General features: G+C 34.8%; 1 protein-coding gene across 2 annotated transcripts in view; it reads left to right on the forward strand.

Annotated features, from left to right (window-relative positions):
- The first annotated feature begins 4,020 nt into the window (after nt 1–4,020).
- LOC115209302 (GTPase HRas) overlaps nt 4,021–13,638 on the forward strand; it is a 160,295-nt gene continuing 150,677 nt past the window's right edge. The window contains exons 1-2 of one of the 2 annotated variants that reach the window (XM_029777641.2): nt 4,021–4,481; nt 5,212–5,370. In XM_029777641.2, coding sequence (XP_029633501.1) covers nt 5,340–5,370 — 31 coding nt within the window. In that variant the 5' untranslated portion in view covers nt 4,021–4,481; nt 5,212–5,339. The remainder of the gene's footprint in view (nt 4,482–5,211; nt 5,371–13,638) is intronic. The other variant, XM_029777640.2, reaches the window with a different exon arrangement.

Consider the following 13,638-nt stretch of genomic DNA (forward strand, 5'->3'; position numbering starts at 1 on the left):
TTTACTGTTCAGCAAATATTGTTTGACTGATGCAATGCAACATTCAAAGGCTGTCTGGTCTGACCTTCTGCCTCTACTACCATCACTTCATCACACATAGATCCTATCAGTATCACTGTTGATATGGAAGTTGCCATTGGTGGTCAGTACCTTTTTAATTTTGATGTCCAGACTGAGGATCCCATTAAATGTCCAGTTCAATATCCCAAATGTTAATACTAGCACTAGCACTGTAAAAACATTGAGATATGGTCTTGTTAACAGCAGACAGCTTTGAGTTCCATATTTTCCAGAGTCTATAGAAGTACTCTTTTTCTATTCTGGCTTTAGTCACAGAACCAATGTATGTAACACACTCATCAATTTTTAGATACTTATTGTTTTTATAATTACAGACAAGGGAGACATGCATGAATGTATGCATGTATGTATGTATGTATGTATGTATGTATGTATGTATGTATGTATGTATGTATGTATGTATGTATGTATGTATGTATGTATGTATGTATGTTTGTATGTATGTATGTATGTATGGATGGATGGATGGATGGTTGTAGGTATGCATGGATGTACATACATGCATTTACATTCACATACACACATGCTTTCATGTACATGTGCATGCAAGCACACAAAAGTGTGCATAAGTCTATGTATACATTTGCATATACATACATATGTGTATAGAGCAACAAGACACAGAAGGGTCCCACAAGGCCTATCTTTGTCCTGCTGCTATCCATATATATGTATATGCATTTATATAAACAAAGTATTATTCACTTAAAATGGTCAACGTCTAATTAAAAATTGAACAATGCCCAACTTGTTGAAAATTCCAAAAGAATGAATTTCATATATATATATATATATATATATATATATATATATGTACTTCATCAGTTACCATCTGTAACAAACATGCTTATTTCTGCTTTCACTCCTCCATGTGGAAAAACAGTATCTTGTGAATGCAAACTATAGATACCAGCTGGTAATGTAGGGGGCTGGATATAAAGGCATCAGTGAAAGAATCTACAAAAATAAATGAGCTTATATATAATCAAATAAATACTGCTAAACCTCTTAAGTGCTCAACTTGAAATATAATTTGTGGAGATAATTCGATAAATGGCAATTAGACACACATGGGAGGGAGCATGGAAAGCATCTTAACTTACTTATTCATGCATTTAACATAGCCAACAAGTAATTAAAAATTTGATAGGGTTCATCATCATTTAATGCTGTCTTCCATGTTGGTATGGACTGGACAGTTTGATGGTAGCTGGCAAGCCTGAGGACTGCACCAACCCCCCACCATCTGCTTTGGCATTTTGCAGCTGGATGCCCTTCCTAATGCCAATCATTTTACAGAGTGTACTAGGTGCTTTTTACATAGCACCAATACCAGCAAGGTTTGCTTTGGTATAGCTTTTATGATTGGATCCCCTTCCCAATGCCAACCCCTTTACAGAGTTGATTGAGTGCTTTTTACTTAGCACCAGCACCAGTGAGGTCACTAAATAGCTTGCAAGACAAAGATCCTTTGAGAGGTGGGGTGGTATTAAAGGAGGTGGCTTTGTTCCAAATAATGAGAAGTTAGATTATGACAGAGGGACAGAAACAGGCACCTTGCTGTAGAAGAAGTACATGGTTACCTCAGTTAGAGGGAGAGAGAAAAAGAGAGAGACAGACAGACAGACAGAGAAATAGTAGTTATGAGCCAGGGTATACTCTCAAGGTACAAGGATGTGAATATTAATGAAATGGTAGAAGATTGCCCAGGGTGCGTAAGTAGGGAGTTTATGAGAATGCCAAAAGATGGGGAAAGGAGGAGAATGCAGTAACCGGTAAAACCTGGGTAAAGGGAAAACAGCAGAATAACAATGGTACTGTTGGCAGGGCGAGAGGACAGGATTGGGGTGCAGGAATGGGGAGGGAGAGATAAGCATAGTGCATGAAGAAGAGGAGATGAGAGAAAGAGGAAAAGAGGAAAAGAGGTGAGGTTGTTTGGTTTATGAAAATAGGGTGAAATTAATGTACATATGGGTGAAACATAGTGCTTCTAGGACTCCGTTTTTGCTGAGGTGGATGGGGCTTCTCAAGAACTTCAAATCACCAGATATCTCAGTCCATTGTCATCTCCTCTGTGAAGCCCAACATCTTGAGATCAGCCCTCACTACTTCATCCTATGTTTTCTTGGGTCTCCCTCTTTCACAGGTGACATCCACTTAAGCAATCAGTACTTCATACAGCTGTCTTCAATCATACACATTACATGTCCAAACCAACGTAGTCTTATCTCTTGCATGCTACATCTTATGACCAGACCAAATGTGAAAGAAATGAATTTCAGATATACCATACACAGAAAATGTGTATATTTTCTTCATCAGTTACTTTCTGCAACAAGCAGAAAGATAGTGTCGCATGAAGTCAAATTATAATAGATGTTAGTCATGTCGGATGCAATAAAATAAAAACAAAAACTCAACCTAGATGGAATGTGCAAAACTGAACAGGCTTATATGTTAACATGTAGTTGTATAGGTATATCATCATCATCATCATCATTTAAAGTCTGTTTTCCATGCTAGCATGAGTTGGAAGGCTTGAAAGGGGCTGGCAAGCCAGAGGACTGTACCAAACACCACTGTCTCTTTTGGTATGGTTTTTTTTTTATGGCTGGATGCTCTTCCTAATGCCAATTACTTTACAGAATGTATTGGGTGCTTTTCATGTGGCAATCAGCCCTGGTAAGATCTGTTTTGGCAGATTTTTATGGTTGGATCCCCATCCTAATGACAACCACTTTACAGAGTGGGCTAGGTGCTTTTTATGTGGCACTATATATATATATATATATATATATATATATATATATATATATATATATATATATAGATAGATTTACATACATACATATATATATATATATATATATATATATAATACACACATATATATATCATCATCATCAACATTGTTTAACATCTGCCTCCCATGCCAGCATATGTGTGTGTGTGTAAACATTAGTTGTGCAAGGGTGCATATATGTCTGTGTATGTGCAGGTGTGTGCATAACAAAACTATGCAAACAATGCAAAAACATGTACAATAAAGTCAACAACATGCCCTCTTTGACTAAAAACAGCCAGTACAAGATACAGGCAACCTATGTTTCAAATAATTATTTACATTGATATGTTAACCTATCATATTGGAATTCATTACAAGCTTCTTAATAGAATTCTCTTTTAGAATATTTCATAGGAATATTTACAAAGAACTTTATTATAGATTTTCACCTTACCAACAGATGTTGTTCTACAGAAATTATTACAAATTTTTATTCGTTTCAACAATGTTAAATGTCCATATGTGAAATCAGTAATCCTTGTCAGGTTTAACAGCATAAACCAAACAGATCTAATCCATAGTTATACTGAAAAAGCTTCATTAACCATAAAATCAGTTGCCTGAGGATCAGGTAGGAGAAACTCCAGGTGGTGACTCACTGAGATTCAACTTTGATTAAATATTATCCTCTCTATCTAACATTAAGAGTATTTTCTTTTGCTTAAATGTATTTCAAACCAATATGATACCACCAACTGTTACACACACACACGTGCGCATACGTACATACATACATGCAAGCATGCCTGCATGCACGTACGCATATATGCATGCATGCTACACGCGTATAGGACCCATGCAGACTCAGCTTTGAATAAATAATGTTATTCCATTCTAAATAACAATATTGATACCGGTGTGAAATCATGATCATCCATATGTACATATATCCATACGCATATACATACATATAAATGTATGCATGTAACTATGTATATCAGTGTAGTTATGTATTTGTGTTTGTCTGCAACTGAGTGCGTGAAAATATTTTTTCGCACTCAAGAGAATTATCACGTATTTCAAAACGTTCTATTTTATGCACTCGTTCTATAATTACCCGTAAAACGTTATGAAACGGAGTAACTTCCCCTGTGTTGTCCCCTCGTGTGTAGTGAGTACCGAAGTGATTTGTATGGGCGTGACCTCCTCCTACTTCAGTGTGGGAACAATACAGAAAGAACCAGGACGTCGGTAGGCGCTTAGACAGCCGTGGTGGGACTTAGAAATTACGAGTACATTCCACACTGTGGTGCTTAGTTGTTCATTCGTTAATTGAGTGTAATTAGTGTGTGTATGTGTGTTCTTTTTTTCTCTCCCCCAACTGGGCCAAGTCAATCAGCATTAGCTCTAGAATAGCTTGGCTGACTAAGGTTTACATGGAGTCAAGGTAGCAGCAGGATCGTGACGGTGGCAGCAGTGGACGTTACAAGAGATTGGCGCTTGATTCCAGTAAATAATGTGTTCCTTCTAACATTGGGTAGATTTAAGGAACAGAAAGAAAAAAATTGAAATCAAAACTGGAGCGGGAAAAGTAAAAAGCTACACTAGAACATTCGTAAGTAAATAGTATTTTTCAGTTTCTCCTTTAAGATTGTTAAATCACCTCTCCGCTTTCTTCATCTCTTTGCTTTATAGACATACTTTTTATTTACAGATAGTATTTATATTACTGAATTGTTTGCAGATGGATGTTGTAGTTTTAGCTTCACACAAACACTTTTAAAAGCAGTTCGATCTGTTTACACCTGAAATAATATTCAAATTTACCTTTTCTTACTACTCAAGTGTTAGTGTACGGAAGAAAGGTGGAAAATACGCTTTGCTATAATGACACATTTTTCTGTTATTTTTTTGAAAGCAAAATTACTATATTGGTTTATACTTCCTACCGTTGTTTGCTAGTTATTGCTTCGTCAGACAATCATATTGCTTGACACCACAACATGGACTACTAAAACTGAACCATCTTCACATTACAATTTAAATTTCACACCCCGACTCACGCTTCACCTCCCTACCAAACTTAAAACTCGCTGCTTTCTTTCCACGAGTTGGCGGGTTTTATCCAAAGGTTTGTTTGCGTGTATCTGATGTTTTTTCCTTAAAACAAATCAGGAATAGAAAATTTAAAATTAAAAAAATTAAGGAGAACGACGAGTAAAGATTTAGATTTACCCTTGCACTGATTTTGTGTCGCGATAGCCAATTAAAAAAATTCTTTTTGTTTGCATTCATATTCATATAGTGTAATACTGATTTTTTTTTCTTTCTTTCTATTTTCGAAGGAGTACACGATTGAAGAAGTCACTAAAAAAAAAAAGGATTATATATTTATAGTAAATATATTTTATTTGCATATTGAGAGAATTATCTCCCTGAAAGTGTTAAGAACGTTGGAAGCTACGACTGCCTGATGACTGAATATAAGTTGGTTGTGGTTGGAGGTAAGTGGAATTCAAAACTTGTCTAATAAAATCATATTTCCGTGTGTACACATGTATCTGAACAGGGCGTTGGTCTCGAGTTGTTTATAGTTCATGACTGACCTGTCTAGCTGCCATATGAGCACGCGAACTAAATTTTATATAGTTGATCAAGATGCATTCACTGACTCATTGTAATAAGTCTTCATGTGTAATTTACCCGAGGTTGACACATACATGCACCTGCTATAAAGTGATAGAATCTCCCTCTCCTTAAAAAGCTGGGATTATTTCCTACTTGAGACAGTTGGGCGATTATGCAAATTTTATTAACTGATGTCATTACCTTGTTTAGTTCAGATATTTCGCATGATACACTTTTTTAAAACTTACATTTGATATTTTTAAATGATGCCTGTATTCTTTAATTTCTATAACCACAAGTTCTTAAAAGCATGTCCCAACAGTCAATATGGCATAGAAATTTTTTTAAATGTTTCGATATTATGTAAACCTGTTGGCAGTTTAGTGGGAAATAATGTTGTGTAATTATTATGGTGTCATTTCTCCTGGTTTAATGACTGTAGGATGTGCAGGGTAGTTAGTAATGAAACTACCACCCCGCCACTACAATCATCAATCTGCTGCTGTGTTTTCGTCGATTTTTATTAAATTACAAAGCAGCATCTTGTGCTGACTTTATCTCTACTGTCTGTACCCCAACATCCCGTTCTCGTTTCATGCTTTTATTTATTGTTTTCTTCAAGTAATGTAGCCGCACCCCGGTTTCTTAATCGAGTAGTGTATGTGCTTTTAAATTCAATGGTTACGTTCACAGCTGGTTGCTGTGACTGAATTTGGACCGATTGTGTATGTTAAATTTGAACTATATTTGACCTCGGATCTCCGACTTAACTAACTTTTCTCTTAAACGATGTTTATTCTCACCAATGAAGTTAATGAAAATAATCTTTCATGCACGCCAGGATCTTTTATGCTTCATTGATTTGCCTCTGGTATGCAAATAACTTAAATGATTGTACGTTCTCTCACTTTGCTTGCTTCAACTGTAGTTGAAGGGATAAATTATATTTAGGAAGGACAAATTATTATATACGATTAACCGTCGTATTTTCGAAGCCTAGCAGTTACTACCAAAGAAAAAAAAAACCTTGTTTTCATCTGCCTTCTCCCAGTTACCCCCTCCCCCAATAAATTCTTTCTGCTGATACTATATGTAAATTGGTGAGTGGGAAGGATGGCTCTATCATTTATGTTGCCTATAGTTATTAGTTGGAGTTTAACTTAAACTGCTTTATTTATCCGCCTCTTTCTCCCTAGTCTCCTTGCTCGAAATAAACAATCAAATATTGGCAAAGATTGAGGGCATAGTCAATATATCTATTCCCATCCCTGCTATATTGCGCGCGTGCGCGTATTCGTTCAAAGCCGATGATTCACTCTGTCGCTAATCAGAGTTTCTCGTTATGACGAGCTTTCAAGTAACGAACTACTCGTACTCCCTTTTGTACATTTAAATGTGTGTGGTATATCGTTTTTCGACTATTCAGAAATGTTATTTAAATTACTGAAGTCTTTCTCTCATAACTGTTAGAGGAAATGCTTTGGATAGATTAAATATTTGAAATAAAGGGTACAATACTGATATTTTGTAAAGGTGCAAGGTATTCATATTTATAAGATATGAGAATTGAGATGTGAGAGCAAATTATTCATTGCCCAAAAGCGTTCGAGTCGTAAGTAAAGGTGAATAGCCAGGTTGCCGGGTAGAAAACGTGGGATTGAACAGATGAATTGTTCTCGTAAATTGTGTGTGTGCGTATATATATATATATATATATATATATATATATATATATATATATATATGCACACACACATGGTATGTAAGGGTGAGGCAGAAATGGAGAGCTGAATTGAATACCGTATAGTATTTTATTTTGTTCAAAGTTCTGATGCTTGCGACTAACAATCATCCTTCTATCATCAATAGGCGATCTTAAGATCGCCCATCAATAAAATAGATACCAGTCCTGGCCTTGGGTCGATCCAGTCCCTTTAAGATCTGACTTTATATCTCAGTGCTAAGCTTATATGAGAAATATTTTGAATGGTTGTTTGTCTGTAACTACCTGTTTACTAATTACCTCTACTTCATAATCAGCTGGTGGGGCAATGTCATGGGGATTTCTGATTTTTAAATTGTTTGTTTTTGCTGGCAGTTTGAAGTGATAAGAAACATTTCATTTTGCTCCTACTTTTTAAATTGAATATTTGCTCTATAATATGACTGTCGAGGAGCAGTTGAGTGTACAGGTGTTTTTCCCATCTTAAATTACTATAACGGCAGGTGCGCTTATATCTGCCGTTGCTTTGGTCTCTGTTGTCTATGTAGTTCGTGTGTGTATGTGCGCGCGCGCGCGTACACACTGTAGTACATTCGCACTGCACACATATTTTCGCTCTGATTTATACACGCATAAACATGTTCCCGCATTCATACATAAATATGTATATTGTACACACTCATTTTGTTAGCTGTTAGGGGTCATGTATCAAACGAGTAGTGTTGGTGATAGTAGTAGTGGGAATTCGGTTTTCACTAGCTGCTTAGTTTTGTTAGTTACACAACACTTTCTATAGAAACACATTTTAATGACAATCTTTACTTGTATTTTATTTTATTCTATAAATTGATCAGCATTTCATTTTTTTTAGTTTATATCTAGTTTTCTGACAGGGAACTCATTAAAAACCTTTTTATTCCGCTTAGTTTTATCTAACTTCTATACACGCCCTTGGCAACAACTTTTAAAATGCTTTACCGTTAATACTTCTCTCTCCTCTATAATTGCCTTGAACAAAATCGCATACTATATGTATATTTATATGAAAGATATGTATATATATATATGAGAGAAAGAGAGAAGCAGAAACTCCACCCATGGTAGGATCACATTGGTGTGGAATGCAATTAAGCGAAAGAAAATACTCAACGTTATTTGTTAGTGTAGGATGTTTATTCAAAGCTGAGTCATTACTCGGAGTTTCTCGTTCACGGTGTGAGATAAGTGACTTAGGTCAAAACGAGTATAGATTTCTCTCAGGTTACAATTATAATTCACTGCCATCCCCAAATAACTTTATTATTTGCTGGCACTATATATTAGCAGCAGTACGGGGAAACGATTTTTAAGGATTAAATCTATCCTTATATTTGTTTTATTGCTTTTTCTCATTTTTCTGTTGATCTGAGTAGGTCTGCCTTCAAAATATTTAATAAGAGAGACAGGATTTTGTTTAATAATGACATATTTATCTAATGTTTAGAATGCTATAGAATGTCAGCTCTCGGCATGCTAAGCCCAGCCGTGAACCGGTTTCGATTTCCGGTTATGGCCATTTCGTCTTATTTTGTATCATGAATATCCTAAATGCTACACATATTGTGTCCGTTTTCCCCTCTTAAAAAATACCAAAGCTCTGTGTCGTATAAAAATTCTATATTCCGGGTACTGTTTAATCCCCACCCTATAAGCTGTATAATAGTGTAGCTTCTACTCCTTAAAAAAATTGTTCTGTTCATATACCATTTAAATACAAACTAAATTCTTTTCCCCCGAACGAGTATGTTACTACATACACACTATTACACGGTAATGTTTAATATATGTCTACATTTACATTACATTCTGTTTGCGTGTACGTTGAGTTCATGAACTTCAACTTTCCTACTCATTATTTTGACTTTTTTAATAGCCATCCTCTCTAATTCGACCGGGTATTGAAGACGGTCGCCAATACTTAACAACTTCCAGTGATTTTTCTACGTTTATCACATTATGACAATGTTCTTTCAATCTGGATATAAATATTATATTAGATCTTAACAGCTCGATTATTATGTGCATATATTCATATGAACAGATGCTGTTAATATTCGCACGCGTTCAATGTTTGGATTTGTGCCAATATTTAGTAAAAATTTTAGTATATTTTTGTCTACAGCTATAATATATCATTGTGTTATCGTTATTTTTAGATATTTCATCACATTATATGTGCAATATTACTCAAAATAATAGTCCTTATGGTTGAGTTTTCATGAACAGTAGCAAGGAAATTGTCATGGATTCTCCCCCTCCCTCTGTACACATTTTACTTTGCTCGAGGAGAGGGAAATGGTTGTCGTTATAAAATACTGCTTGTTGGTTGACTTTGTATATATTTTTAACGGATTTCGTGAACTGAGTTCAAACAGTGTGGTATATTTCAAACCTTAGTTTCTTTACACCTCCCAGCTATTTGTTCTCTTTTATCATCTTTTATCACACATGCTTACTCCCCCGCCCTGTTACACTCTAATAATACTGTTCTGAACTTTTTTTCACTATTGGGATGTCCTAGTTTTGATTTCCTCTTTTTCTTTATTCCAGTATGATATCCTTTAAAATATTTCTTTCGTTCTTCCTGTACATGTTGCGTCATCTGAAGTCCTTCCTTTTGTTTTCTTTACATGTCTCAAGTCGACCAATATTTGCACGTGTTGTGGAATATGTTCACAACTATTATATCATCTAAATAACCTTCTTTCTCAATTACATTGTTAACCCAACGACCGCCTGCTTCTTGGCACTTGGCGTTTGAATTAGTATCTCTTTCATCCATGTTCTTTGTTTTTAAACATTATATATGTGTATGCATGTTAGACGTCTTCCTGTCAGCTTGCTAATTTTTTTCACTATTTTCCTTGAGATATTGGAATATGAAAGTTAAACTGAATAAAACATTGGAATTTCCTTCTTGTGGCATAGCAACATTGCCTGTCAAGTATATATAATTAGATACTCTTTCAGATAAAAGTGGGCTTGAACTCGTGAAACCATTCATTAATTTATAGAATCCATCAAGGTTTTTTTTTTTAAGAGCTACAAACAAACATAACTTTAAAATGAAGACTAAAGTATTTTACATCCTATATCAGCTTATATAAACAATGTTTGGTCTGACAAAAAACAAAAAATATCTTCACTCTCCTTTAATGTGTGAAATTTTTTAAAGTTGTCTGTACATTCTTCTTCATTGCTATATTTTTTTTCTCTAAAAACCATTCTTTATTACATGCATTTAAGAAATATTTTATATTTATGTTCCAAGACAGTTTTTCAAATCGCATGCTTTTGAAATTTTCTACCTTATCTTTCTCATATCTTAAATAATTTTTCTATAAACTCCAACTCAGACAAGAATTCTATTGAGATTTCCTCTAAGACAGTTAAATTTTTCTTCACAATTCAACCTTGCAATTACTACAATTGTGTGAGCATCCTGGATTTGCTGTATGCTAACAGGAAATAGCATTTGTGATCTTCTTTCAGTCGGAATCATTTTCACTTCACTTTTTTCTCCTAATTAATATACATTTGGGGAAAAAACATGAAGATTCTGTTCTAGAAGTCTTTGACTTCAGTCAGCTACATAGGAAAAACAGTGCAGAACTACTCCAGTGAATTCTCCAAGTGACCTAATGGACAATGTCATGCAATAGATAAGTTATATCTGTAAATGGCTATTTTAGAAGAGACTTCTTATAATTAGAAAGTGATGTTTGACCATGCTTAAGAACTGAAACCCTAAATAATCTCTTAATTGCATACTTAGAAATTGGCTGCAGCTAAGCCATTTTCATGTTTGCTTCCACATTGCTTTAAAGCATCAACATATCTTAGAATATTTCCTTTTCTGTTATTTCACTAACTATATATGAATGGTCAGAAATCTTAAATGTAATAGTTATATTTAAAGTATTTCATTACTTGCACCTTTGATTATCTATTCTGTTCTAATTTATAATTAACCTTCAAACTCTTTCAAACCACATTTCAATTACTGTCTGTATCAAGTTACAGCAAATGACAAAAAAAATCTATTTATTTATAATTTTGATTTTTAATTCTCTCAATTTTGAGCTTGTTAAAAAGTTAATTTTAACAAACTTCTCTTTAATCGTTACTGATATTTTCATGTATACTGATTCAGTTGAGTCTTTTTAGGTTTCTTTAACCGAAGGATCTGTATGTTTGCTATTGTGTAGTATTTAGGACTATTTCTCCTTCATAGTCTTTATAAGGAACAGGTGTGGCTGTGTAGTAAGAAGTTAGCTTTCCAATCTCATGGTTTCAGGTTTTACTATATCCTTGCATCAACCAAAGCCTTGTGAATGGGTTTAAGAGACAGAAACTGAAAGAAGCTCATCAGTTGCATCAAGAGGTGCCATTCTCTAATTGTAAAGGGAACATGTGGAAGGGGTAGACCCAGGGAGATGTGAGATGGAGTGGTGAAAAAGGATCTACAGGACTGAGACTCCTGACAGTTTGCTTTGCTTGAAAAGACACATCAAGCTAAGTAAAAAGCATGGTTGCTCCTGCACACAGACTTGTCCCTTGCAACCCTCTCCTGCTGAGCATCCCTAATCTTGCAGGCTCATAGGTGTTGGTGCTGTGCAAAAGCACCCAGTATACTCTGTAAAGTGGAGTTAGGAAGGGCACCCAGCTGAAGAAACCATGCCCAAACAGACATGGAGCCTGAACAGCCCTTCAGCTGGTCAGCTCCTGTCAAACTATCCAACCCATGCCAGCATGGAAAATGGATGTTAAATGATGGTGATGATAGTTGTGTGTGAGAGAGTTCTAAATTATCTAAATAGTCAATTGCATAGGGTTACCTTTGACAGTTGTTAGGGATGGTTTGGCCAATTAATTGGACAAGGTTGACACAAAACACATTTCAAATTCTTTGATGCAGACATGCTTTGTGCTTTGAACAAGGTAAATTACTGAGCCACATGTTATGTGCACATGTAAGAAATTATTACTTTCATTAGCACTAGAACTAATAGTGATAATGGTTCAAATTCTACAAAATTTAATCTGTTTAGAATCAACAGCAATACACTGGAATTAATTCAGTAGATTACAAAATTGGTCTTATGACTATTCCAAACAGGACATAGTTGTATTGGTGGTGGTGGTGGTGGTCGTCGTTGTAGTGATTGCTGTGGTAGACGTAATGGTGTGATGATGGTGATATCTTTAAAATCTTGATGCTAGAGATTGTCTCTGATAATTGAACCATCTGACATTCCTATTTGGAATGTGTGAAAAAAGTGATACCAGAGTCACTGCTGGCCAAATTGTATCCATAAATAAATAGAACTAAGCAATCTAGATCAGCATTTCTCAAAACAGATTCCATGAAACTTTTTTGGGTTCTGTGAGATAAGATTTCTTTCAATGCAAATTTATTTTATAAAAATTGTATTCACCATTTTAAAAATAGGTTATGCTCTGTTTTTATTTTTTTAATGAATAAATTATCTCCAGCCCATGCCAGCATGGAAAGTGGATGTTAAATGATGAAGATGATGATGATTTATTGGATGCCTTTTTAAAATTAGGCAGTTGGTGGTTACCTTAAAATAGAGATATGGAATTAAGCTAAACATTAGAATTTAAGGTTCACAACAAGCATACTTTTTAGTTGAATATATTGATCAGTTCTGAAAATTTTGTTTATTTACAAAATGAATCTGCTCCAGCAAAATTGAAAACTATCTAAATACATCATTTTTTTATTCTAACTTTGTTGTAGAATGTTAGGAAATCTTAAATAGTTCTCTGAACTGAAGCTTCAGTAATCAATCCAGTTAAGTTGTTACCTCTACAGGCTTTTACATCACTCAATATTTTTGTAGAGTCAGTCTTATATGTTAGGGACATAAACTAGGACTTCCAGACATTTCTGTCTGTATACCTATTTATTTCATTCCTTGGGTTCTTACCAGTAAATGTATGGTAGCCTTTTTTATTGTTGTAATTTGTTTGTAGTGAAGTACTCTCTCTCTCTCTTCTTGACACTAATGTTCCTTTACCAGAGAAACAGTGGAACACAAGAATACAGTGGATGTAGTTGCAACGTTTCCACTTTAGAAAATTAGTACCCTAACTTCAGATTTTGTTTCTGAACAGTTGTTTTGAATCTTTGAGTTGATCTATGATGTTGTAGTGATGAGTAATTAGACACATCTATGACCTACAGGTTTTAACAAGAACAGTTCAGATTGAACATCACTTATTGTTCTAGGTATAGCCTTTCCCATTTTCATTGTGGTTGATAAAATTAGTACTTGTAATCTGCTGCAGCAAGTCATTTGACTTAGCATCATCCTGTGGAAAAAATTGCATTGTGCCTAGTGAAAATAATTTTTAG

Source organism: Octopus sinensis, linkage group LG3 (assembly GCF_006345805.1).
Source record: "Octopus sinensis linkage group LG3, ASM634580v1, whole genome shotgun sequence".
Taxonomy (NCBI): Eukaryota; Metazoa; Mollusca; class Cephalopoda; order Octopoda; family Octopodidae; genus Octopus; species Octopus sinensis.